At 42.9% G+C, this 27,685-nt stretch overlaps 1 protein-coding gene across 2 annotated transcripts; it reads right to left on the bottom strand.

Annotated features, from left to right (window-relative positions):
- Positions 1 to 880: 880 nt before the first annotated feature.
- LOC117760824 (importin-13-like) lies at positions 881 to 27,532 on the bottom strand. Of its 2 annotated transcripts, none has more exons than XM_034584175.1 (23): positions 27,459 to 27,513; positions 26,935 to 27,021; positions 20,149 to 20,274; positions 19,349 to 19,705; positions 18,725 to 18,978; positions 15,473 to 15,613; positions 14,817 to 14,958; positions 13,717 to 13,883; positions 13,378 to 13,498; positions 12,955 to 13,102; positions 11,860 to 12,041; positions 11,190 to 11,216; positions 10,875 to 11,009; positions 9,136 to 9,288; positions 8,705 to 8,785; positions 8,459 to 8,596; positions 7,781 to 7,877; positions 5,845 to 5,897; positions 4,293 to 4,359; positions 4,072 to 4,130; positions 3,871 to 3,960; positions 3,521 to 3,702; positions 881 to 3,073 (listed from the first exon to the last, which is right to left on the bottom strand). In XM_034584175.1, the coding sequence occupies exons 2-23, from the start codon at positions 27,001 to 27,003 to the stop codon at positions 2,977 to 2,979; spliced, it is 2,886 nt and encodes a 961-aa protein (XP_034440066.1). In that variant the 5' UTR covers positions 27,004 to 27,021; positions 27,459 to 27,513; the 3' UTR covers positions 881 to 2,976. The 2 variants fall into 2 exon arrangements, with proteins under 2 accessions (XP_034440066.1, XP_034440065.1); XM_034584174.1 differs by having other exon boundaries at positions 1,939 to 3,073; positions 27,374 to 27,532.
- Positions 27,533 to 27,685: the final 153 nt, after the last annotated feature.

Here is a 27,685-nt window from a genome sequence, read left to right as displayed (position 1 = left end):
TAAAGTTTACTGCTGATTTACTGTGAAGTTTCATGTTGAAAAAAGTAGTGAAGTCTATGTTGTTTGATCCACTAAACATATTTAAAAAGAGGGAGGATAATCCAAATAATTATACATTTCTTCAGTAGTAGTAATGAGTAATGAAATACATTTACTCCATAAATTTACCTAAGCATATGTTTGATGTATGTAGACATAAGACATAGCCTGTACTATTCTTGTATTTAACAGAATATACAGTCACTCGAATCGCCAAATCAGTAGAACATGACATCACTCACTCTCCGAACTGCACTTTACCGTAAAGCCACCAGGACTCATTTTCAGGTCAATAAGGTGCAACAGGGCCCACTTCGGCAAAATACTACTGCCACTTAATATGACATCCCATAATAATCTAGCAGTTTACAGTCCGTCAATGTAAATTATGTTTGCGATGTCCTTGTTTGTTATTGCTATTGTTTAATGATGTGTACTGTTTGATTAGGTTAGGTATTGCTCTGTTGTTGGTTGGTTTTGTGAAATTGTGTTACTTCGACACTGGTTATCATGTTGACTGTGGTGCTGTAGACAGCTGTGGCTCAGGAGGTAGAGTGGGTTGTCCACTAATGAGAGGGTAGGTGGTTTGATCTCCGACTTCTGCGTGCTGAAGTGTCCATCGGCAAGAAACCGAACCCCACGTTGCCCCTTGACAGCTGTGTGATAAAGTGCTGTGAATGTGTATGTAGATGGTACTTTAACGCTTGGCGTGGTCATCAAGACAAGAAAAGTGTTATATAAATACAGACCATTTACCATTTAACCGTGACAGGGAGTGCATGATGGAAATACTCAAATTACAGAGTGAAACCACTCACACACACAGAGAAGAGTCAGGATGTGCAGTCTTAGATATATTTAATAAATTAAAGCCAAGGTACAAAAAAAAACAATGTACATTTCATACCACCCTCCCCTCTTCCACGTACCACTCTTCCTTTAAACCGTGACAAACATTTGTTTATATTTCTCACGATACAGACAGAGGATCAGAGCTGAACGTCCCGTCCCTCACAGTTCAGATCAGACTCGGAGGCAGACCAGCTCACTCTCCAGAGCTGACTCTTGCCTCCAGTCTTAGTTTACGTCACATCTTTGTGCAGCGTATCACACGCTGAGCACGTTTGTCCCCTGAACCCCGAATTACCCCCCCCCCCCCCCCGCCCCACAAAACACATACATGCTACATGTCTGCAGGCACCTCGGATAAGACAGAAGGATTAGACTGAGATAAAGTTTTATCAGAGACCACAAAGTACATTTTGATGCTGTGTGTTTTTAGATGTCCACTGATCCTGCTGATTCACTAGGCTGTTTTTTTGTTTACAGCGGTCACATCACTTCATCTATAATGTCTCTAGCAAATTGGCTGAGCACACGGCCCGTACTAAATCTTGTTGGAAAACGCTGAATAACTTTCTCAGAGATCTTGTTACGGAACCCTAATCCTTCTCGGTCCTCTCCAGGGCAGTGAGCCAGGTGAATGAATGAAAGGATTTTTGGGTATCTTGTTCACGAGCGTTTTGTTAAGAGTTGGTGTCAATAACAAATAGATGGTTGAGTCTGGTCACTGAGTATCCACATGATAAGGAGCTTTAATGGATGGGTGTGATTTGCCGACGAGGTGAAATATTGGACGTACCTGGTCAGCCTTTAAGAGGAGTCTGAATGAGTATGGTGTGAAGAAGTGAAGAAATGAGGAAATGAATGGGCTCTTTGTTTAAAAGATAGGAGGAAGTCATGGATGTGTACTGTAGGTCCAATATAAGTGCACTGAACAAGTGGAAAAAAGTTACATCTGTGCACACACAGCCTCTCATACAGGTATGAACACACGCATACACTCAAATACAAAGAAGTGTTCAGCAATTACTGTTAATATTCACAACTTGATTAATATTTTTGCACGATTACAGTGACTAAGCCGCCCAAGGTCAGGATTAATAATCCCTCCAAATATCTCCTCCCAGTTTCCATCCTGTGCCTCTTTCTAGCTGCCAGCTACTATCATGCCTTCTCGCCTCCAGCCTTCACAGTCCTGCTTTCCCTAAAGGAACCACTGCATAAATATCACTCTCTACGATCCGAGGAGACTGCAGTATGACTGAGCGGGACTGCATGAGGTACAGCCCTACACACGGAGGGCTGGGCAAGAGAGGGCAGACTGTTTTTAGTCCAAGTTTTATGTTCTTCAGCTTTCTGTCTCCACTCAGCCGCCCCTAAAAGCAATATATAACCAAAAAAGGACAAATTCATAAAACATCTTATGATAATTTGGCAATAAATTCTCCTGGGGGCATGAGTGGGAGTAAATATTTCTGTATTCATGTGATTTTTCCTGCAGAATCCACTCCTGACATTGATTCTTCTCGCCTCCCTTTAGCAGCAGCAGCAGCAGGACCGACGACCGCCATCTTTCTATATGTGTACATATACATTTATATACTTAATTTGATTTACTTTGAAAAATAATGTCAAGTAGCTACGTACGATACCACTACCATTTCATATGGATGCTAATCACCAGGAAACAACCTAGGAACCACAGGAAGATCTATAAGGGCAGAACAAGACAGAGAGAGGAGGAGGCGTGAGGCAGCATGCTGGGTGTGCTGCTCGAAGCTCTGCCAAAGAAAAGGCCTTTAAATGAGGAGAGAGGGGAAGCGATCAATCTGAGAACAGAAACAGAAAACCAGAGCAGAGAGGACAGCCTCCCTAAAGTCACCGGGGATTTCATGTTTTGTCCATTAATCCGACGGCAGGTGTGTGCAGGGAAGGTTTCCTGTCTTGTCCTGCGGCGGGGGTTAGGGTAATCTTTACAATCACTTCATGGTATCTTCACTGACAGGGTTTGGTGTGAACTGTGTTGTTGTGGCATCCAGCTGGTTTGCACTGAGGGCAGAGGTCACGGTTAGGTGAGAGTCCAAGGGTAGAGTTTCAGTATTCAGCGGCGTACTCTGTACCATGGAGCCCTCTGCACAGTAGTGTGAACTCTTTCACCATTTCCTTTATCCGCCTCTTGTTCACTCGTTCTCTGCATGATGGAGGATGGCAAAGAAAAAAAAAAAATACAAACAATTATATAGTATATGTGAAATAATAATTTGGTTTAGTCGACTGGACAGACTCATTGGCCCTGTTCAGACCTGGTATTACCACTCATCCTGAGAGATCTGATCACAAGTGCTCAGCTCTAAATTCGTGTGGCATTAAAATGCATCCTGAATGTTTCTCCTGTGACCACTTGTGATTGGATCTCACTTCCCGCTCTCACACAATAAAAAGTATGTCGCCACATGTGTCCCATGACCACCTCCAAGTGATAAGATCTCAAGACATGTTGAGGACACATTTGGGTACGTTCACACATTTATTTAGAGCTGACTACTTGTGACTGGATCACTCAGAACGGATGATAGTACCAGGTCGGAAAGGGGTCATTCACCAAAAAAGCTGTTGCAACAAATGTCCGGTACTGTACCTGAGTATCTGCTGTGAGAAGTGGTTTTTCTGGTCCGCTGTGACCCGTGACGACGGGAACCCTGGCGGCTGCAGTGCCTCCTTCAACCACACAGCGAGCAGAGAGAAGCAGTGCTTGTTCAGGGAGAATAGCACTTCTGCAAACTGGTCCATCAAACTCCGAGACGCCCCGCCCCCGATGCCCTGGAGAGAGAGCAGAGGAGGCTTTTTGCATTAGGGACTTAATTACAAAGAGAGAGGGAGAAAAGTTTGGAGTGTGATACCACAGCAAACTGCAGTGGCTTGCTGTTGAAACAATGATGATACAGTTCTATGGTGTGATGTGTCCGTGTGTAATGTGGTGCTCCTCACCTCCAACACGGCCTGTACCAACAGCTTGCCATCCTCCTGCACCAACCTGGCCAATGGAGGCACATCCGAGCAGCGAGGTAACAGTTCAGTCTAACGCAGAGACAAAAAGAAAATTACTCTTTACATCTACAGTGATGGCTTGATTAACATTCATGTTTGCAAGGGATTCAGTTGTTTTTGTGTGTGTGTGCGCGCGCTCACAAAGAACAAGCACGTTGACTTGACTGTCGGAGCTTCAGGAAATTTGAGTGACAGAACTCCTAGAAGTGGGAGAGAGAGATAGAGGCATAAATAAACTACTGAAGATTGTTGTCAAACATTTACAGTTTGTACTTTGTACTGACAGGCAGATATTTCACAGTAACTGTAGCAAAACACACAGTAAACTGTGTGTGTTTGTGTGAAGCTAAGTGCAAACTTACCACAGTGGAACACTGCTTTCACGTCAAGACTCTCAGACAAGAACAAATCGGGCTTCCGTTTGAGGGCCTAGAAGGCAGATAAAGGCATTAAACAGAGTATGTTTGTGTCTGATCCAACCCAATCGGCACTGCTTCACCACAATTCACTGCATAAGCTCCTTCAAAATACTGCTATCAACAATACCCGCTCAGCCTGGTAGCCAGATCTGACAGCAACACAGGACTGGGACCAGATCTGCCTACCAGGCTATTGTATTCTCTCCGTCTGTTTAGAAAAAACTATATCCAAACTGATACAGAGATCCTCCAATGCAGAACTCAGCAGGTATAACAAACAAATTGCAAAAAATCAAACTTTGAAATCATTAGAAACTTAAGTCAAACTAAAGGCAATGATGGTTTTGGCTTTGTTTCTAGAAATCAATCTTACTTGAAACATTACTTTTCCTTGTTTTATTTTTTTTGGCTGACTGGATTGAATATGCAACAGAAGTGTGTAAGTAATTAACATGTGCATATAAATAGAAATACAACTCATCTCATAATAATGAACTCATTCAGGATGGAGGAGAGGAGAGAGGGAGAGAGGGAAAGGGAGAGAGATGAAGGTCAGCTCTATCCAAAGATAGAAAACAAAGGAAGAAGAATGAAGACAAAAATATAAAACAGAAGAGCCATCAGCCAATTTGTCTGAACTGATTAATATTAGTTGAATATTAATTCATTTGGGCTTTGATTGGCTCTGGGCTGGAATGACTTCAGAGGACGAGCAGGTTCAGAGACTAACCAGTCACCTGGGACCACAACACTCAGACGCAATTACATCAGCTTCCCAAGAGCGCTGCGTCAACTAAAATGTTTCATCTGAGAGTGTTGATGTTTTTTCCGGGAGCAAATGTGCCCTGATGTTGACTTTACAGAAAAAAAGGAAAAGAGATTAAGTCAAAATTAAGAGCTTAAAATTGTGACTTTCCAGGCAGAACGTTAATGTGCACAAATGTCTCACTTCTCCATTTTGAAGCAGCATGTAGTAGAGCAGTGTAATACACCCATATCTTAATTAACTGAAGGATTACACAGTCCTGTGTGAGTTATGAGAATTATAATGCCATTTTAGGATTATTAAACCTTTCTAAAAACCTAGAGGCTGTAAAAAATGAACCGCCAGCTCACAAAAAATATCTTTGTCTTTCTTAGCTACAAAGAAAAAAGATTTTCTTACCTACGAATGCATCTACACAGCTTTAAATATCGATATGAAATGGATGTATCAGGTTTTACAATTATCAATTATCTATGGGATAGTATGTATTTCGATGTGGCGAGGTGACTGTTAGAATCAAAAGCGTTTGAGAAGAGACTGATGTCTCTTTTTCAAACATGCCCCTCACGTTTCATTCCACTGCCTGGCCTATGTGATGGGACTCCTTAGGGCCCAGCAAAAGAAAGAGATATAGAGAAGGAGGAGAGGACAGAAAAAGGGAGAAAGTAGAAAAGGAGAGAAAGAGGGAGAGAAACCCAAAGTGAATGAAATAAGAAACCAAAAACACACCTGAGCTTGGAGTTGCATAAATGAATCAACAATATCAGGATGATCCCTGGGTCCTAAAATATAATAAAGATGAAACTTAAGAAATCATAAGAGAATAATATACAAACAGCAACTGAATAGATTCAACAGTCATGTAGAAACAAAAGATAACTCAAAAATATTTCATTGAAAAAATTCACAGGTGAATAAGGAACAAAGGGGTGGTGGGGGGAGGGCATATGAAGCTTTGGCAGAGTCTTTGAAGAACAGACCAACCAAAAACCAAAAACAGGCAGAAGACATAGACATGGGTCTGTCTGGAGATAAAAACTAAAAACAAAGAAGTAACGAGAGAAAAAGAACAAACCTAAAGAAAGAAAAGTGGGTTTGGAGTGGGAACCCAGGAGGCACCTCTGTTACTGTTACAGTTTGGAGGAAAGGAGGCACCAAACCTGAATGAATCCCCCTCACCTCTCCCCCTCATGAGACACTGCTGGCATCACTGTGATCAGACAACCAACACGTTTCCTCGCAGGTTGAAGTGCTTTGGGGAGAGAGGTGATCAGCAAGGGTTCATTCAGAACTGGTCAATAACATCCCCTTCAAAGATGAGCCTGTAGCCATCGGCATGAATCACGCTCAAAGATCAGGGTAAGTTCTGATACAGCTACCTCCCTTATGCTGGACACAGACTACAAGACTTAAAAATGCGACAGATTACAAATCAGGCACAATTAAAAACACATTTCTGAGTCCGAGTTGAGATTCCTGACTTTCAAACAGGGCTTATTCCGATATCTTTAGTTTGGTGTTGGAGGTACTCCAACACCAAACTTGTAATAACACGGAACAAACGTCTGTAGTGAGCGCCCAGCTTTAGCTGTTCCCAGACTCCAAACAGGTTTCCTGCTCAATACCCCCACCAGACCTCATCCACACACAACTCCTCGAGAGAATACAGGGCTTATTCAGAGGGCCGAAATGAGGAGCCAGACTCTAATCCCAGCACAGCAGTGGCTGCAGCTGTATTGAGCTGGCACACCCTGCTATGCTAGTCGTCAGCCAACTGAATAAGCAAGAGGTCTCTGTGCTGTGACTGTATCCTGCACTGATACTGTCTACTGAAGGGCACCTGCTCAGAAAAGAAAGTGTTTAGAGGCAGGAGGAGAAGCAGCCATCACTGAATCACTCAAAGCAGGAAAGGAAGAGAGGGAAAATGGGACAACACAACGGGAGGGGAAGAAGCAGACAGTCCTGACACAAGTGCTACAAGCCGATAGTAGTGAATTGAATTATATCATCTCCTTGATGATGTCTGTAATATGTTGAGAGAAAATCAGAACATTCATCTGGCTATAGGGTCACGCACATGAGGATAAAGGTTACTTCCATGCAGCCCAAACACTCAACAGCAAATTCACAACTATATAAATGTAACAAATAAAAAAATAAAAAATGGAATAAGCAAAGACTAGGCTGATCAATACAGAAAACATTGCAACTTGTACAAGTTAAAAACAAAACATAAAGTACTTAAGTGATTTAAATAATCAGTCTGCATTGATAAAATAATCATTTGAGACTTTTGAGACAGACCTCTATGTGTTTCCACTTGCATAAAGAGTCATGAGAGCAAACGTTTAAAAGGTCAAATGTGACAGAGTCCAGTGACCTCTGACCTGGTTATTTACCTCCAGGCCGAGCTATTTTTATTGTCTACAGCACATAAGCAATTGCAACTGTAAATGGGAGTTAATGTAACAAAAACATACACAGAATATGAAACAAATTTGTTTTCTTTTATTTTTAGAAATTCGATTAGTGTCTCTCTCTCCCTTCTACACCAGCGATGTTATTCTGCAGCTCAAGCAATCAAATCAGAAGCAAATTTCTACCAGTGGTTTGAACAGAAACAGTTCACAGTGTTCACACACCCGCCCCGTGCTGGACCCCCTACCTTGCTGGAAGATGGAGAGTGTTACCGAGGTAACCAGCTCAAACAGAGCCTTGATGGGTGGGAAGTGGTCTGTCTCGCTGGCAAAGATATGAACCATCTGAAACAGCAGGACATCAAATCAGTCACTCACCGTGTTACCCAGGTTACAACAGGCAGCAGCAGGAAACAGAGAACGTCAGCTGTGGTTAAACCTGTGTTTAACTACAGCTGGTAAATATTCAGACTTCTCTCATATTTCTGAACCAAGGCTAAAATGTTTTTCAGAGATATTTGACATGGCAGCCTGGTGCAGTGAGTAAACAAGCTCTATAATGGCAATTTCCATTAGAGATAGAAATCTCCCTGGCCTGTCTCAGACTTGCAGTTTAATATTATTATCTATTTGACTCTGATATAAAAATTGCAATTAGCAAGTTAGTTCAATGACTATGAACTGGGTAGAAAAAAACTTTATGAATGTTATGACAAAAGAAAATGTAACTACCAATTTAAAAATGTTAATTTGTTTTCGTCTTATCTGTTCAAACAAATGATTGAGAATCCTGTATCCGCATTTACTTTGTAGCTTATTAGTTCATACACAGGCCATTCTTTTGACGCACATCTGCATGTATCCAAACAGTATAAACAGACAAAATATTGAAGTGTGATGTTTCGTGTGTGTGAATGATTGTGTACCTGTCGTGTGAGGTCGAGGGCGGGGGCTTGGGGAATTGTACTGTACATCTGCCCAAGCATCTCACTTAGCTGAGACACCATGGGAGCAAAGTCGTGGAGCAGCGTCTTCACCGACTTCTCAAAGATGGCACACACCGCCTGAGAAGCAACATGAGATCAGCTTCACTGGAGTGATCGTATCATTACATCTCTGCATCATTCAGGAAGTTCTTCAAAAGCTGAAATTTAACAATGTTGACGACTTACCTCTACAACCTGCGAGTCATTGAGCCACTTGCTGAGGACCGTCTGTATGAGAGCAAAGACTTGCTGCAAAACCACCACCACCTGACACACACAAACAAAATCAAAATTTAAATAAAATGGATAAAACACAAACTAATTAACAAGGAATAGCATTAGGTATTGACATTTTACACATGGGATCCTATAATATCCTACAAGATCCTATATATGCCATATAGGCATATATGCCTATAAGCAGAATTACTAATGAATACGGGTGAGTGACAGGACGCACTCTCCAGTTGGCCACCCACACCACTTCAACCAGCAGCATCCGATGTATTCAGAATAATATTGGCCATTATCTCTCATTCATAGATTAAGCCCATTGCTTACAGTCAGTCTATTTGCTAAATCACCCAACCCAGTGACAGTGATGTGTGGTGACTGACCGGGTTTGGTCCAGGTGGGGGTGGGGCTGCTTTGACAGGTGGCGCTGAGCCGTCCGCTGATTCGTCATCCTGCTTGCTGATGTCGAGCGTAGTGAACAAGTTGGACAGCAGCCCCAGTATGTGAATGATTGCCAATTTATTGGAGGGATTAGGCTAAAAGAAAAAAGAAAAGTGATAAATTAAATGTTACAACTGGTGAGCACACAACCTAACCCCACTGTACAACTGGCTCAGTGAGTTCATTGGTGTCTGTTTTAAGAAACCCCTGCTATTATATTCAAGAGGACCAACAAACCTTACATGCTAGATATGCTACCAAACATTTACTCCTGGACAGTATAAGACTTTTGAAAATGATCACAGTTTTGGTAATAAATAATTTTTTTGTCATCATTATTCTTAGAAAAAAATAAAGTGATATTTAATGAACAAAATAATTGGCTGATAAATAATAATTCATGTCAGTCCTAGTTAAATAATATAAACCTAAGCCTGTAAGTATTTCAGTAGCTTGACAGCAATATTGCATCATTTTCTTACACGTTTTCTCACTGTCATGGACACACACGCAAGTTCACACACACACACACACACACACACACACACACACACACACACACACACACACACACACACACACACACACACACACACACACACACACACACACACACACACACACACACACACCTCCCCCAGGTACAATCATTAATTAGGATTTCGCTAGCAATACTTAATCATTGCTCTGTCTCCATGGTGATGTAACAGAGCCAAATGACTAGACAGAGGACAAAGATGAGACTGCCACGCCCTCTCACAGCCACATCTCTCCTCTCTTGTCTAAAATCTACCTCCTCACAACTTTGATGCGTTTACTCCACAGCATATTGTGTTCGACATCCTCGTCAGAGTTGCTCCACCAGCATTTTTCATCAGCCCTGCCCGACATTATGGTCATTCACCCCTGATGTAATGTAACCTTAAGGTCTCCCCCACTAGGTGCCACTATTTTTCCGGTTCCAGACACAGCTCCTGATTTCTTAGTCTGATGTAATGCCAATACATCAAAATTAGAGACAGAAATAATAAGAGAGGGAGAAAGACGGGAAGGGTATATTAGATAATGTGTGACTGTGTTTGTGTGTGTGGAGAGTGAGGGGTGAGACAGGGACAGAGACAGACAGACGCATAGAGAAATGAAAAGCTTCATCTAAGCTGACATCTCTATTCACCCCACCCGAGGTCTTTACTGAGTGAAGAACAAGGGATCAGGAGAAACACTACTTCCTTCCACATCCAGTAGATATTAAACAGTGTATTTTTAGATAACCTCAGCTCCATATTTGTACTATCCAACATGATAAACACAACATCCAGGTTCCACTAGACCTGACATTTAAACAGGGTAAACAATTCTCCTTTGCATGATTGTGTGCATGCGCAAGTAAAACGGCTACCTACTGTAACTATGTGTGCAAAGGCACTTTTTCATTTTTAAAAACTCTGAGTTTGTTTGTGTTTTTCCATGAAGGAGTGAAACTGTGTCTTTGCTACTCCCATGTGAGTCACTAGCCCGTGGTGTAGGGTCAAATCCAATCTGGTCCCACAGAGTAATGTTCCACTGCGGTGACACCACACAGACTCAAAGCGTGTTCCAATTGGCCAGAGTCCATCTGTGCTTGCTCTGTATTTGTATGAGTGTGTGTGTTTCACTGTTACACATTGCTGTGTGTACGCACCGTCTCATCCGCTAGCTTCTCCAGTTGTTGAATGTATGGGGTGATGAGAGAGTGAAGGTTTCTGAGGATGTCTTCCACAGGGAGAGCGGAGAGCAGGAAGCCCAGAGCCTGCATCAGCCACATGCACTGACTCGTCTGCAGGAGGAGACGATCGCAGGTTTATTATCAGTACAGCCACAAGTCAAAGTTTCAAACTGAACCGGATGTATCATACACACATAAACTTGGACTTATGACTAATGGCATTCTTTCACAGTATTCCTTATTTAAATGTCACTTCTGAACTGAGTGAGAGTGAATGTGAGAAACACTGACCTTGTGGATCTGCTTTATAAGCACCTCCTTTAGAGAAAAAAAAGTCAGAGTGATGGTTCTTTTATTCTGAAAGTACGACATCACAAATTATCCAAGAAAAGTAACACCAAAATAACTTCGCTGAGGGGATTTCAAAGAGTAATGGCTATTTCTGGAGAGCAGGCAGATTACATAAGTCTGCAACACCAGAGCCATTAAAAGTTTAAAAAAAATGTTAAAATGTATTATTACTGTGGTGAGGAGAGTCAACCAATTGGAACTTAGATAAACCACAAAAAAATTAAGAAACATCCATTTAACAACACATGCGCTGTAAATACTAGTCGTACAAGTAGCACAGACGACAACAGAAGTGTTTCCAGTGATGACTCGCTCGGACGAAATTGTCATTCAATGCTTTGTTACTTTTGAAGTTGGCTACTTGTCAGTGGTGTTGAAAATTTGTTTTTCACAGATTTATATTAAAAGGCAGTGAAAAAGCATTGAACAAGCACATCCTGATTCATCTTTTTTTTACCCTTTGGAAACACGTTCATTGTCATCCCTAATTGCATCATGTGCTGTCAGGAAGATGTTTTCTAAATTTGCTCTCTAGACCAACATGTTATCCGCTTTTATACCTGATCAAATGGATAGAAAAAACAGCATATTAAAAAAAAGGCACAAGTACCTGAGATACAGCGACTATGTTGGTTGCGTAGGGGGGCAGGTCATATTTGCATTCCCTACAAATCTTCTTAAGTGTAGACACAGAGGAAACAGAGAGGTCAGGGTTTCCTAAAGCCTGTAGCACCAAGGGCAAAACACTGCTGAGCATCACCGGGTGGTCAGCCAACCATTCAGCCAGAGCACCTAGTGAGAGAACAGATCAGATACGCAGTGAGAAACCGTGCGTGTGTGTGCGTGTGTGTGCGTGACTGGAATAAAACATTGTCATTTTCTTTTCTTTTTTTCTTTATGCTTGGGGGTTGCAGGAAGCCAATCCCCAGCTGACATTTGGCGAGGGGCAGCGTACACCCTGGGCAGGAAGGCAGTCTGTAACAGGGCTGATATGAGCTGTTTTCAGACATTACCTTTGGACATTTTCCTGAAATATTCCTGCCAGCATCCCAGTAAAATATCTGGAAGATGCCCAAGGGAGCCAGGAGAGAATACAGCAGGAAAATGTCAGAAAAATTCACAGCAAATGAGTGGGTGATGAAGTGGGTGAGTGGGTGATGAGGTGATGACAAAACTGGAAGAATACAAATATCTCAGGATGATGCTTGTAGTATTGTTGTCAATGCAAAAATAAACATTACGGCTGAATGGGTAGCTTCTTCTCCCACCATCTTCGACGTGCTGTCAACAAAAACACTGTTTTCCGTAGTAACATTTATATGTCAAGTCCTGCCTCCTGCATGCTCTACCCAGAAGCCACCCCTCGCCTGAATGTTCCAGACTTTCTCCTGTTGTTGTATCTGACTCAATCTTCATATGTGGAAGGCAAACTCCCAAAAATATCTGAACCCAATTTTCCGGACATTTTCCGAAGTTCGAGTCTGAAAACAGCTATGGAGACAAACAACCCTTCACACTCACACCAAGCTAAGCTGCATGATTTTGAACTGTGGGAGAAAGCTGGAGCAACTGCAGAAAACCTCCACACAGAAAGGCCTCAGCCCCACTGTACCACCATGTCATCCTAATTAGCTTCTTTTCTGCACATTTAAAATGCAATAATAATTTATTTAGACTGGTATGATACAACCAGTATTTGTCTTACCTATTGTGAACATCACTGTGTCTGCTAACTGGACGTTGTTGATATTGATTCTGGGGATGAGTCCTATTAGGCCTGGGATAACGTCGGAGTAGTTCACGTCTATCGTCTCTGCTATGGACTGGAAGCCGTACAGCAAAGCTTCTGTGTGCTGTAGGAAGAGAACACAGTTCGGGTAAATATGAGAGAAAAGGCAATTGCAAAAAGTTGAATTTGAATTAAAAAAAACTAACAAAGGAAATTGAAAAAAAACTAAAAACATTGGGAAATTCTTATTTATATAAATTGTTTAAGGACTGTAAATATATATTTTAACTTTCTTGAGGTGTATTTTGGTTTGTGTGTGTGGACTTGATGCATGGTTATATACAGTAAGTATAATAGTGTGTATGTGTGTGTGTGTGTGTGTGTGTGTGTCTCACCCACCTGCCACGATGTGGGCTGCTCTGCATTAGTCAACAGTCTCCCTAGTTTATCATACAGGTTACTCAGCAGCTCTGCTCCGAGCATCTCATACACATACATGAGTGTGTCAGAGATATCCACCCTAAAAGAAAGACATACACAGACATTTTAGGGGCACATAATCTTCAAACAATATCTGTTCATCTCTTTGTAAGCCAGGTTCTGCCCTCTCAGCTGCCAGTCCAGTAACACACACTCATCTGGTGACCAATCATCCCGTCAACAAGTAATTTCTGAAACAATCAGGCCGTCACTGACACACTGGCACACAACAGTGTAGACACGCAAAAACACACACACCTGTAGATCCTGAACTGCTCTTTCTCATCTGAGGACCAAGATGCGTACTCCTGGTCGGACGGGAACTGGGCTTTGTGCAGCAGAACATCCACCAACTGGAAATACACCGGCCTGTAGACCTGCAGATACACTGCCTGCTTTTCTGACTCAAACGACATGATTTCATCCTGTGGAAGGAGGAATAAGGAATAATAAGGACAAGAAGAACTAGTCTTGGGTCTGGAACATAAAATAATTTTTGCACTTTACCAACCAAAAGCATCTGTTGTGGCTTTCACAGTGTTAAAGGCTATTTACCAGACACTTGAGTGATGTCACTATTTATTAGAAAACAGCAACCCGATCTCTTAATATCACTCACTTCACATTACCAGTTTGCATAAACCAAGAATTGAATTATGTTGTATAACACAGAAGATAAAAGCAAATGTACTCAGACATGCTGTCAGATTTTATTATTTGAAAAATTGCAGACAAAGGCCAGAGCCCAGTAAGTAGCACATTTGTACAACGCAGAGTTCATGATTTTATACAGTAAAGAGCTCCAGCATGTTCTTGTATGCCACATTTGAAGGACTTTCCAGGGCCAGTTCCCATAAATTCAAGGATCCATACAGCATAGTTAGTGACGTGAATCAAGGTTCATTTGTGTTACAGCACTAAGAATTTTTATAATGAGCATGAGAAGGTTTTACAGTAGTTCACGGAGAGCAATTAAAAAGAGAATGAACACTTCTTAGCTGTGCTGTGTTAGAGTGGTAGAAAAAAATGTGGTCTCAGCGGCAGTGTGTAGCTGATTTACTAATGTTTTATTTTTGCAATACAAACAAACATACATACATACATACATATATGTCTATGTATATATATATATATATATAAATATGTGTGGGTGTGTGTGTGTGTGTGTGTGTGTGTGACTATATTTTTCTCAAATTCCAAAACATAAAACAAGGCTCATTTTGTGTTTATGTTCTGAGAAGTGTGTAAATCATGCTAGTTGGAAAAAGTGCAGTGACCCTATATTTATCAAATGATCATTACATTGCTTTAATATTAAGATAGAGAACTTCATAATATTGGATTTGAACATGTCTTACTTGTAGCGTGTACCAGAAGGTGAGTGTGAGGGAGCTGGTAGTCTCATTGACCGGGTAGTGGCCGGGGATGCCTGTACAAAACATGATCATGTTGACCAAAGCCAGGAAGTTCTGCCAGTGATCCACCTGCTCCAACAGAGTCCTGGAGAGAGAGGAAGGTGAAAGTCAAACAGCTGCACAGTGCAGGTTGTACACAGGTGAAGGAACAACTCACTCTCAATGTGTCATTCATTACGCACAAGAGCACATGAAAAGGAGACATGGGAGGATGTAGAGATGACACACTCAAGACACTGAACAGCGAGTGTTGCAGTGCGGCCATTTGATTGAGAGTAGTTTATTTATAATATTTTATATTTATTGATTTTAATATAATTGAATTAGAGAATCTGAACTCCTCCCAATATCTACTAACTACCTCTGTCTGTGAGTTTTCCTCACTGTTTGTCTGTTTCTCAGTAGGATTACTCAAAAACTACTGAACCAATTTCCATAAGATTTTGAGGAGGGATTTTGAGGCCATTAAATTTTTGGAGCGGATCCACATAGACAGGCAGCTCCTGGTATTTTTTTTTCACTTTATTTAACATGGTGAGATAGGATGTTAACCTTGAGGGAAATATGCTCTGAGCGAGCGAGCGAGCACACACACGCACCTGGAGTGGTTCTCTCCTAGTGTGACAGCGATCCGGCAGATTCCGTGGCATGTCTCCATGTCTCCATTCTGAACAGCCTCTCTGAGCTGCTCCTGGAGGGCGAGCACTCGAGGAACCAGTTTCAGCAAAGTGTTCACATATCTATAACCCGTGAACACAAAAATACAGACAAAAAAAACAAAACAGCAGAAGTGACAGGTTAGACTCTACTTCATTTAAAGAAACTGATGTGAAATCAGACACAATGCTATACAAATGAAAATGCACAGCCAGTGAGACTCACCAGATGGATATATACAACTGACTCACACCGCTCACAGATAGGTTGATGTATTTATTGCTAGTACTCAAGTGTATTTATATATTTATTTCAAATCAAATCTCAGTCCACGTCAGTCCAACCTCTGATCCAGCACACCCACCCCTAAAAACCCACACATCTACAGGGGAACCAGAAAATCTATTCAGAGCTCCAGCTCAGAGCTGCGCCGCTGTCAGTTTATGTTCCGTCTTCTTCCTGCTGTCTCAGCCGTCTATAATAACTAACGCACACACAAACTCACAATAGCACGAGTACGCAGCCTTTAACACAAGCTCGGATCTGGTCATATGACATTAATGACAACATTGGATAACATCCTCCTGTCATCCTTAATGACAGTCTAGTGAAGGGGTGACATTTGGAGATGAAGGTCGTGCGTGTGTGTGCGCCTGAATGTCACTGAGGAGATTATGTGTATGCGTGAATGCTGTGAATGTAAACCATATTGTGTGTGTGTGTGTGTGTGTGTGTGTGTGTGTGTGTGTGTGTGTGTGTGTGTGTGTGTGTGTGTGTGTGTGTGTGTGTGTGTGTGTGTGTGTGTGTGTGTGTCAGTCCCAGGGGGTTTGTGGTATGCAGCTTGTGCTTCATCTTTCATGAGGACATCAATAAGGACGTGGGTCCAGGCGGATGAATATTCATCAATGACACAACAAGGTGAAGGAAGTAAGTAGTAAAATTCGGGAGAAAAAAACCCAGAACTCAATCAGAAAAATGTAGAATTGAATCTGATGTTGTCTAACCCTTTTTCAACTAATGATTTAAATGTTGAAAAAATTGGAAAAACATCTATCTGAACTAAAAAGTCTGAACCCCAAATGATGCAATCTACAAGCTGGACCCAGAGGTTTGCCATTTTGCTATTGATTTCCTTTCTGCCCATTGATAAATCCTTTAATTGTTAAAAGTAATCTCTTTTAAAAACAACAGTAGCCAAACAAGATGATTGGCTAGAAACAATGAGCTAATATGCCTCCTCTGCTGTGGGTTAAACGCATCTCTTACCACAGTCCTGGAAACATTTATTATTCCAATTTCCCTCAGGCCCTTTTATAAGGCGAGGAGCTGAATATATGGTCCTGCCTTATGATGTCGAGTCCCATGCTCAGCTGCCAATGCTGATTCAGCCTTTTCTGGAGAAAAGCTCCACCCTTCTGTGATATGTATGTTGTTCTGGCCTCCATCTAATAAGCCTGTACCTGTGTGTGTGTGTGTGTCTACTGGCCTACATCTTCTGTATTTGGCTGCGCGAGTGACGCTGAGAGAGCAGTGCAGGGACAGACTGCACTTACTGTAACTGTGTATGTGTGAATGGCAGAGTGTGAATGCACTCAGAAGATCATTCATATTTAACAAGGCGCTCTGCAGATGCAGGTCATGCACTCTTAGCTCGAAAACAGGACTTGTTGTGTATATTGTGTGCGATTAAAAGTCGACTGGATTCGTATGCGTTCTTCCGTTTCTGTCATTAGAGACGACGTGGCGGTTCCTCTGAGACGGTCTGCTGCAGTCTCCTCTTCTCTAACACACTGTTGCCCTTCCTCTCCTCTTCTGCTCCCCCGTCCTGCTGTTGTACACATTCTCCCTCAATCCTGACTCCTCCTTTATGCCCTCCATCCCTCCTCCCCCACCCCTGATCCCCTCTACAATTACTGCAACACTTCGAGACAGGGGAAATGGGTTGCCTGGCAACAGGATGCAGCTGGACCAATAGCATCCCCCCAAATGAGTTGACTGTAATGTGTTCAAACAGAGGGAGAGAACAAGAAACAGGGAGGGGGCTTTAGTTCTGATTGTGAGAGGAGAGAAAGGGGGAAAAGGAAGAACCCAAAGAAACAGTGGCAGATAGATAAAACATAAAACAAACAAAGCAGAATCTACACAATGAAAAGAGGTGGGCTATGACTCAGAGAGAGAGGAAGGAGAAACCCCTTATAAACAACCCCCATACTTCTAACAGATTCATAAACACAAGACAATTTATCTTCTCAAATGTAACCCTGCGAATCACACAATGCTCTGACAAAAACAGAAGCCACATGTGCCTCAAGAGACGCCACTAATGAGACAGTCAAGACTTTTGGGAAGATCTCACAAACAAGCACATGACAGAGGACTGTGATCTGTTCAAGTAACACACAATAAGAGACAGGAGGAAATAAATTGATATTGGAAATAAGTGTACAGTTGTACAAACCAGCTCTGAAATCAGAATCAGAGTCGATTAAATGAGCGCAGCAACACTTGCTTAGGCTGTTCTCCCTGTAACTCTCCTCACCATTAATCGCCTTCCTACCGTCTGCTCGCTCGACATAATGTCAGTGTCTTTAAACTCACTTGTCAGCAGCAACTTTACACATACGGACCCTCCCCCCCATCTATGATGCAGTGCAGAGGTGTGGAGGATGGAGTCTTATATTCCTGTACACTTTCACACCTTCCTCTACCCTTCTTCCTCTTTTAGCTGTTGTCTCTTCCCGTCACCCCCGCCCTCTATCTCTCCCTCTCTCTAGGGGAGGGGGTAATGGGTGCCTGCCACGTCTGAATCAGCCAGGGCATGATGACATCTCTCCCAAGCTCTGTAACCATGGCAACACCAGCCAACCGAGAAATGCCTCTCTCCTCCCCCTGGCTGTCAACTTGCCCTGTATCAATCCCTCCTTCCTTCCCTCCATCCCTCCCTGACGGCCTCCCAGTGCCCACCCTCTGTTTCCCGCTGTCAGCTAATACATTCTTTTTTTACTCTCCTCTGATGTCATTTCTTCAGTCATTACCATGACAAGCTTTTCATAATGTTGTGCCTTCTTTCCTCTGCCTTTTCATTGGGTTTGCATTGGAGTACACACTGGCACACATTTGTACTGTGGAAGTACTACAATATTTTGCGTTTTTATTATTGATGATATTCATGCAATTTCCACATCAGTACACACCTTTGCGAGTCGGGCTGTGAGATGGCATTGACTATTGCCTCTACTGCTGTGTCGAAGAGCTCTGGGTCAGGCAGGGCACTGAAGCAGTCGTGCACCAGGTCTTCGCTCTCGCTGAGGGGCACATCCAGCAGCACCCAGGATGACAGGCAGCGCAGCACGCGAGCTTTCACCGCCCCAGGACTGTCTGTTTGTCGCAGCAGTTGCTGCAGTAAGGGACACACTGACCCCCACTCGCGGCCCAGGGCACCCCGAACCTATAGGATGGATGATAGCAGGACTTAGACTGATAGTGTTATGCTCACATGTTATTATCCTATGTTTTATAGACATGGGTATCAAGTCTTTTATGCTGGTGCCATTAAGATGTACTACTTTTTTGGATATTCAGGCTGTTCTCATCTACAAACCCTTTAGATACATTCACAAAATGTGTTCGTTGATATACCAGGACATAAGTCAAGACTATGTAGACAAGTAAACACGTTTCAGTATTTTCTGCCAGTTTCAGGGAGTTCCACAACATTCTCAATACTTGGTACTCAAGACACAATTCGGTCAATAATTAATATGATATGAAACGAAAACATGAAAATACTGCACAGGTGGTGCTGCCTGCAGACATACCTGTCCCTTTCGGTACTGTGGCAGGCGGCTGGTCTGGAACTCTTCAGGCAGGACAGTGAGCAGCTCCAGCAATGCCAGGCAGCGTGCCCGGCCATCCACCCCTCCCCCCTCTTCCTGAAACACCCGCACCATCTCTGAAACTGCGCCTGGCCACGCCTCGGGCATTGTGTTGAGTGCCAGAGAGGCCAGGGCCACACACAGGCGGGTGAGTACCATCTTGGAGCCAGAGGAGAAGCAGGCAATCTGGGAGAACAGCTGGGTCTTCAGAGACTCGTACTGATCTGTGGGTATGTCTGACCAATAGCGGGAAATCTTGGTATGGAGTGCACTAGCACCGAAATACTGGATCTCTGGCACCTGTGACAGATGATAAGATAGATACAAATGATGCAAAATGCTTTTTTTCTCAGTGTGTTCATGTGTTCATGTGTCAGGACTTGACTGTTGATGTTTCACTTGCATTTACGACCAAAAAAAGATGCGCCCAAAGTATAAAATGTATTTATGAGCAAATGTGCGGATTACATGTAGACGTTTCCTAAATTCAGCAGCTTGTAGGTGGACACTAACTTGATGTCAGGTGGACTGCTGGCTGAGCTCAGAGTGAGTGAGACGACCTGCTTACAAAAGCTGCTGTCATCAGTTAAATTAAGAAACCTCGTTGGCTGTTTGTCATATCAGCTGTCACTAATTAAACTTAGCTGCTGTCGATTGTTGCATCCCTGCACGCCGCTGTCAGTACCTATTAAAAGTAAGTAGTAAAAGTAAGTGTCAAGCCTGTGTGTGTGCTTTCACTGTACCTTGTCTGGGCTCAGCAGAGCCCAGCAAAACTGCCAGGCCTGGGGCGAGACCTGAGCCTGCATTAGCCATTTCTGGGCCAGATTCTTGTTTTCTATATTGGGATCATAGTACAACTGGTGGAGAGCCTAAGAGGAAAGGAGAAAGAAAAGAAGAAAACTGAGCACAGAATGAATCCATACAATCTGTGGATGGTTGAACAACTTTGTACTTTATAACATGCCATTTGAGAGATGTTTGCGATCACACTCCATGCATTCACAACAGTCCTTTGAGCTCTTGTTTGATGGAATAAAGTGGGTACCTTGAGAAAACCAAATCATTTTCTTGCTCTCAAACAGGAGAGCACACAGACACATAGTTGATAGTTTACCTCGAAAAACCAGGACAATGGAGAAAGCAGTGACCTGAAAACAGCAGTCTCTGAAGTAGAGTTGTGCGTAATTTGAGTACTTGAGTGCAAGGGGAATGCCAAGAGAAAGGAGATAACGGATGAGGTAAAAAAGGGAAAGCAATGAAAATAAAAGAGGGGAAAACGGGCACATTAATTAAACAGACAACTCTAATCCCGGCAGTGCTAGAGGAGAGGTTTAGGCGCTACTCTGCAAAAACTCTGTCTCACACAAACGCAGCTAATACAGATGCTCCCTGAACTCTGAACTGAACAACAGTACATGTCTGAGAAGCAACACTGGGAACATTTGGTGAGCTTCTGATTCTCGTCTTTAACCCCTGAAGCCTGCTCACATCAATTCCTCCACCACCAACCCTTCTCTCCATCTATCCGACTCCTACCAGCCTATGATACATCAGCTTTCATTCCATCCATCAGCTCTCTGACTTGATCTCAGTCTTCTACTAAAAGCTACATTTCTCCCCATTCACTCATTACAGATGTATAGGCTGTGTTATAAGGGAGGATGAATAATACTGTGAAGAAAGGGTCACAGAGTACAATGATGCAACTGCAGCTATAGAGAAGAAAATCAAAACAGTGTCAATAAAAGCTGGAATCAGAGTCTCAGCTGATGTTCTCTCCCTGTTCGCCATCCTGAAACACAATAGGGTTGGTCGATGTATACCGAATTGGCATATGAGGACGTCAATACAGACGTGATTGTCAGGTATAGATTATAAATTAAGGTGGTGTGCCCAAAGTAATGTATACAAATACAAAGCAAATGATCAAAAAGGTAATTTACTAAAGAGTTATCCACAACCCTGTTCTTGGATTTTTTGCAATATTCAATAGTATGAAAAAATGCTCTGTGACACAGTGGTGCAGAGGTTAGTACTGTTTCTTTACAGCAAGAATCAATTGGTTTCTGCGTGGAGTTTGCATGTTCTCCTTGTGTCTGCATTGGTTTTCTCTGGGTACTCCGGCTTCCTCCCACAGTCAAAAGACATGCAGATTAGGGTTAATTGGAGACTCTAAATTGGCGGTAGATGTGAATGGTTCTTTATCTCTGCATGTTGGCCCTGTCCAGGGTGTACCCTGACTCTCGCCCAATGTCAGCTGGGATTGGCACTAGCTCCCCCCTCAACCCTTACAGGTAGGCTTGGTGAGTTGTATCTGAATAACCTTTTTTCGTATTTGTTGAAATCGTCTTCACGTTCCCATAGCATCAATAAAGAAAAAGAAAAAAGCTGGTGCCCTCGCAGGACTGTCATAGACACAACCGATTGAAGTGATTCGCTGGCGTACCTGTCTGTCATAAAACAAGCAACCTGCCTGTGTGCACCCTGCCCAGGCTTGCTCTGCACAGACCACAGACTTCAGCCGGAGAGACATACACCGTTAAAGTAGAGACGATAGCCAGAATTTAGCGAGCTAGTCACAGAGAAGTCAGATTCTAGCAGTTGTCAGGCAGCCTACATTCATGTGTTTGGGGGCGTAGCTTTGACGAGAGGGCCTATGGGAGGAGGTGGGATGTACTGGTTGATTTTTTCAAAGTATAGCCAGCTCTTGCTAGCTTTACCAGGATTACCAACCCTAGCTTTAAATGATAAGTAATATAGACAATGGGCAAAAGATGGATAAAAGTGTTTTCCAGTGTCAATCAAAACAAAATACTTGACCATTATATCCCTTGTTTTGTGTTGCTCTGGATGATGCAGTTTAACACTGTTAGATTCTCATTTACATAATACATTGTGGATTAAACCAATCTGTTTATCTTTGTTTACAGCTCAGTACAGTGAAGGCACCTGAGTAATATTACGAGCAATGATGCTGGGATCAACATTGAGATGATGAGCCCAGCAGACAGCCCAACCCCCTATAACGGTGTATAATTATCTATATCCACATACTGTACGACTCTGAACATGGCTGGCTGGGTGTTAATGAGCAGAGAGCTGGCTGGCATTTGTACGTACATGTGTGAAAGGGAGCTATAGGTGCAGGTACAGTGCATCAGGTGCTGTATATACAGTGTACCTGCTGCTTCAACATCATAGCTGGTAGGTCTCTGTGCTCCTCTAATATCAACCTCTACCATGTTTAGGTTTTGTATTTAAAACTGAACAGGGCAGGGCTGCATGACGAAACAGTTGAAATATTAAATGGGTTAATCTGTTGTGATTTGAGGTCTTTTCATGACTCATTATCGCACCTTCAATCAAAAAGCATTAACATGAGGGGGATTTTTGTTAGTCAGCTCCACTCTGCCCTTTCTGTAAACGAGGCTGTGATATCAGGGTTCCAAGCAGCAGCGGCTCATTACCGCAGTCCTCTGTGTGATCGCAGACCCCTCCTTATCCAATCCCAAACAGCACCGTGTCTGAGTGCGTCTGTCCTTTCCTGGTTTATTATCAAAGCACAAGACACAAAACAGTCTCCTCAATTCACTGCTTTAATCCTCTCACAAAGAACCGCCGCCTCTCTCCTAGAAATCAAGGCAGAAATGCCGTAGATATCTCCACTAACTGTAATTGTGCGTTATTAATTGGCTTTTAAAACAAGCAAGATACATGCACACCTCTGGAAACAGCAGTGTTTGTTTTCAGCTCAGGCAGCTAACTGTATCTCCAGATGGTGGCAACCTGCCTGAACCACCTGGCTTCACCTGAGGATGGCGTGCTCCTGGCAGACACTGTCAAAGGTCATTAGCCTCCTCTCCCGTCCTTTTTGCAACAGAGGGAGGAAGGGAAGAGGGATGCGAGTGTAAAAGCATGGCTCAGTGAGACACATTCACCATCTGCTCTCATATATAACAACAGATTCACTGTAGCTGCTATATGCTTGTGTGCTCGTGAGGAAAACTATAGTGTGAGTCCAACACTACGATACCTTTACTATGTAGGACAAATATGAATCAGATCAATGCATTACGATCATTGTCCTTAAATAATATTTTTTTTGTGCACAGCGTAGAGATTTCGACGATGAGAAGCAGACAGATTTGACAAAGGGGCAGTCTTTATATGTTTTAGTGAACATCACAGAAATCTATTTCCCCAAATTTGTATTACCTCATCCCACATCATCAAACACACACACTTTGGCCATGTCTTTGCACACTGATCAAACTCAGGAGCCAATTACCCCTAACTGCCATAGGTTGACTGCATTTTCGAGCCATCTGTCTATAACAGTGTCACGCTCAAAGTCATCGTGGTGACGGAAGGGCAGTGCGGGCGCTGTGCTGCAGAAGGCAGTATCACACCACTGACCAATCAGGACACTGTGTTATAACTGTGAGAATCAAAGGCAGGAATGATAATTAATGAGGAAACAAAGAAGAATAGTTTATGTCAGGGTGTGCGTGGGAGGTTGTTGACAGCAGACGGCCAAGACAGAAATTAAGAATACCATGTTGCCAACAGTGATCAAATCTCAGCACATGAAAAGCAAATTCACCCACAAAGCAACATGCAAACCTATGAGCACTGAACTTTTTTCTTTTCCATCATATAATTCAGAGAACTGATCACGCACAGCTGCTGAATCAGTGGATATGCCATACCATCTCCAAGCCTGCTAAAATAAATAAAAGGATAAAGATAAAAGCATGTATACATCATGTAACCTACAAGACATGTGATCCACCTTGATCTTGTATGTATTACTGTCAAATACAGAAATGGATGTAATGCTTATAATGATCCCTCTTTTCCTTCTGAAGTAGCCTCTCATACCACCGCAAAACTAAACAATAAACCATGCAGTATCTCTCGGTGTCAGATTTCTCTGCCCTGCTATGTTCTGCAATATGTTTTGCTGGCAGCCTGAATCATCTGCACAAAACCACGTCACAAGAACACTGCACTTGTATGTCGCATACATCTGATCCTAACTTCACTTGAAGACAGTTTGCATCACAAGCTCGGCAGGATACTGTGGGAGTAATGTACTGACCAGATGATTACAGATAATTATGGTAACAGAGATCCGTCCCTGACCAAGTGCCCTTAAGCAAGATGCTGACCCAGTACAGTGCCCGTGCTGTGCTTCTTTCCGGTGGTACAGCCGTTGTTTCTCTCGGAGGACAAAATGCAAAATGACAAAACCCTGACTGGCACACTCTTCACAAGCACATTGTAGAGCTCTGAAATTACTCCAAAAGCCACTTGCAAGCTGAAAAGCAATTCTGACGTTAATTACAGTCAAGTGGAAATTTAAGGCAGTATACAAACCCATTCATTATACACATCAAGTTATTGACAATGTGGATCTTTGTTCCGCAGACCCACGACTGAACAAAGCTCTTTCTATTGGACACATACAAATACTGTTCCTGGAACCATCATCTCCACTACAGCCCACTGCACAAAAAAAGTGACAATTTTGCACCACTGGACTTTCAGCAAAAGCAGTTGCTCTCATCATCTTATAAGAAGCACAATTCTTCATTCTATTGACGTCCTCAGAAATGACCTGTCTGTTGCTGCTGTGACTGTTTGGCGAGGGAGAAAACAACGTCACAGATTCTTCTAAAACGGCATCGAGCTGATGATCTGATGCTGAAACTACTGTGATGATCCACACACTGATTCTGCAGAAATCTTTTTTCTCCCTCTTGTTCCACTGAATGAACAGCATCATGCTGATTCCATAACCCAATACACATATGTCATCCCAGCCAAATTATCTAGAAGAAGATTTATCTCACCCAAACAGCCTGAATATGCTTTCTAAATATAGCAGCGTCTTAGAAGAACAATATCTCATCAGTTTTGAAATGCAAGTGTGGTGTAATTACAAAAGTGCTCACAGCCTTTGTGGGAAGTGATACTTCAGAAGCTCTTTGTCGTTTTCTAGCAGTTAATGAGATTACTGATAGTGCTGTAGCATGAATGCTGATTGGAAAATGCACCTTAGATTTAATAGACCCTACTAGGACATGACTAACTGGCGTACTGTTTTCCTGTATTCATGAAAGACAAAGGGTGGATCAGTTTTAAAGTCAAAAGTTCAGTGTCTTAAAGTAGGCTACAATGACATCAGAGATAATGTGCATACATTGTTTTTTTTAAATATAGTTTTCTGAAAAAACAATCCCACTAGCCACTACACTACCTTTTAACCACAACTCCAAGCATTTCCTGTTTCATATTATTAAATAAATCACTGAATGCATATCTGACATGTGGCTCAGGTCATTTTTTTATGAATATCAGGCTCTGTTTTTGTTCCCTTGGGGTATTCTGGAAAGCAATGTTTCACTTCCATTGTAGCTGAGACGCATTACAAACAATTAGACTGATTTGTTGAATATTCTGTGCACATTCATGAGGTTGGATTTCACGGAGAAATGCCTTAATATATCATAACAAATGATTTATGAAACTGTCAGTTCTATTAATTTTACATTTATTTAAGCTTGCACACAATACAAGTGTTTTCTCCAACTTTAATGTGATACAATTTTTAGGAAATGTTACTTGTTTTCCCTTGAGCCACACAAAATTATTTTAGAAGTCATTCTTTCCATCTGTAAAAATGAACATGAGCAATTGAAAATAGATTCCGTCCAAAGGGAGACAGGATCTCACTCGCTGTTTGTCATTCCCTCCCTTTTATTATTAAACCAGAAACCAGGTAATCAAGCCAAGACATTTCCCCTGCAGGAATGTGCCTTTCTCCCTCAAACCTGCCTCTAATCATATCTGTCGCATCACCTTCCTCCTCCCTCACCTCCTCCTCCTCTTTCTTTACTGGCTCTGTGACAGACATCGACCCTGTCCCACCCATCCCTCCCCCCACCCAATCTATCTCATCACATCAACTCTGCTCCTCCACAGGAGCACCTCTCTCTCTCTCTCTCTCTCTCTCTCTCTCTCTCTCTCTCTCTCTCTCTCTCTCTCTCTCTCTCTCTCTCTCTCTCTCCTTGCATCCTCCCCATTGTCTCCCCACACCCATATGCTCTCGTCCGAGTCAGTGGCCGCCCAGCGGCAACCTGACAGCCACAACCAGCACTGTGCACACACGCACGCACACAGACAATTAGACACAAACACACACGATTCAACGCAGAAAAACAAGACCCAGACAAACATCTCACAATGACACACATGGCAAAGCATTGGCATTGGATATTTTGCTCTAATCTGCTCGATCATTCGGAACACTAGTAAAGAATTAAAGATGAGAGAATAAATATTACAAGGACAGATGAGCTGAATGCCTGTGTGCAACTACGGACACGTTATCTCTCCAAATTAAAACAGTAAATACATAACGTGGCTGCAAAAGCAAAGCTCTCGTGCTTTATTTCTGCAGACGTGCGTCATATTTCGAACACGAAGCTTCATTGTGTCCTGCTGACACGGAGCACAACCCTCACCTTCTCTACGTTGTCCACGGTGAAGTCCAGGGCGTCCGGTGTGGCTGCGATCCTCCCCGGCGTCTCCATATCTCCGCTGACACGGAGCTGTCAAGCGACAGAAGAGGAGCAACACATTCAGGAGCGAACAGCCAATGTTAAACTTCAGTATTGGACCCAGCGCCACCCCCCCACAACACATCCACACACCCGCAGCTCACATCCACACATCAGCAGGACGAGCTCGGGCTGCTACGTTTTTAAAAAATCACACGAGAAGCTAACCGGCAAGCTAACATTAGCTCATTTAACTTGAGAGCTATGCTAGCCGATGCTAACCACCACAATAGATAAACACTAGAGCGCAGCTAGGCTAACGCCGTTCTAGCTAACGAGGCAATTCATGCAACTTAACGCTCCCCTGGTGCTAAAGGGCACCGAGAGAGGCAGGTATACTGACATTTTCAAGGTGTGACAGCATTACGAACACAATGCCGTCTCCGAGTGTGTTCTGTGGGCTGCCTAAGTGACCGAGATTTCCACACCTTTCTGTCCCGAGACGGTGTGAGACGATGCGGGCAGATCCGCTCTGCCGCTGCTCCGTCACTCGGAGCTCTGCTACATTCAGGCACCGTGGGAAAAAACAGAACTGTCAGGGACCACCCAATAACACGGTGCGTGAAACAGCTATTTCTATAGTTCCATTCACAGGCAGAGGATATTCCAAAGCAGAAAACACACACAGATAAACTGACTGCGCTCCTGTTGTGTA

Source organism: Hippoglossus hippoglossus, chromosome 4 (genome assembly GCF_009819705.1).
Source record: "Hippoglossus hippoglossus isolate fHipHip1 chromosome 4, fHipHip1.pri, whole genome shotgun sequence".
In the NCBI taxonomy this organism is placed as follows: domain Eukaryota; kingdom Metazoa; phylum Chordata; class Actinopteri; order Pleuronectiformes; family Pleuronectidae; genus Hippoglossus; species Hippoglossus hippoglossus.
This window is presented reverse-complemented; position numbering and strand designations above follow the sequence as displayed.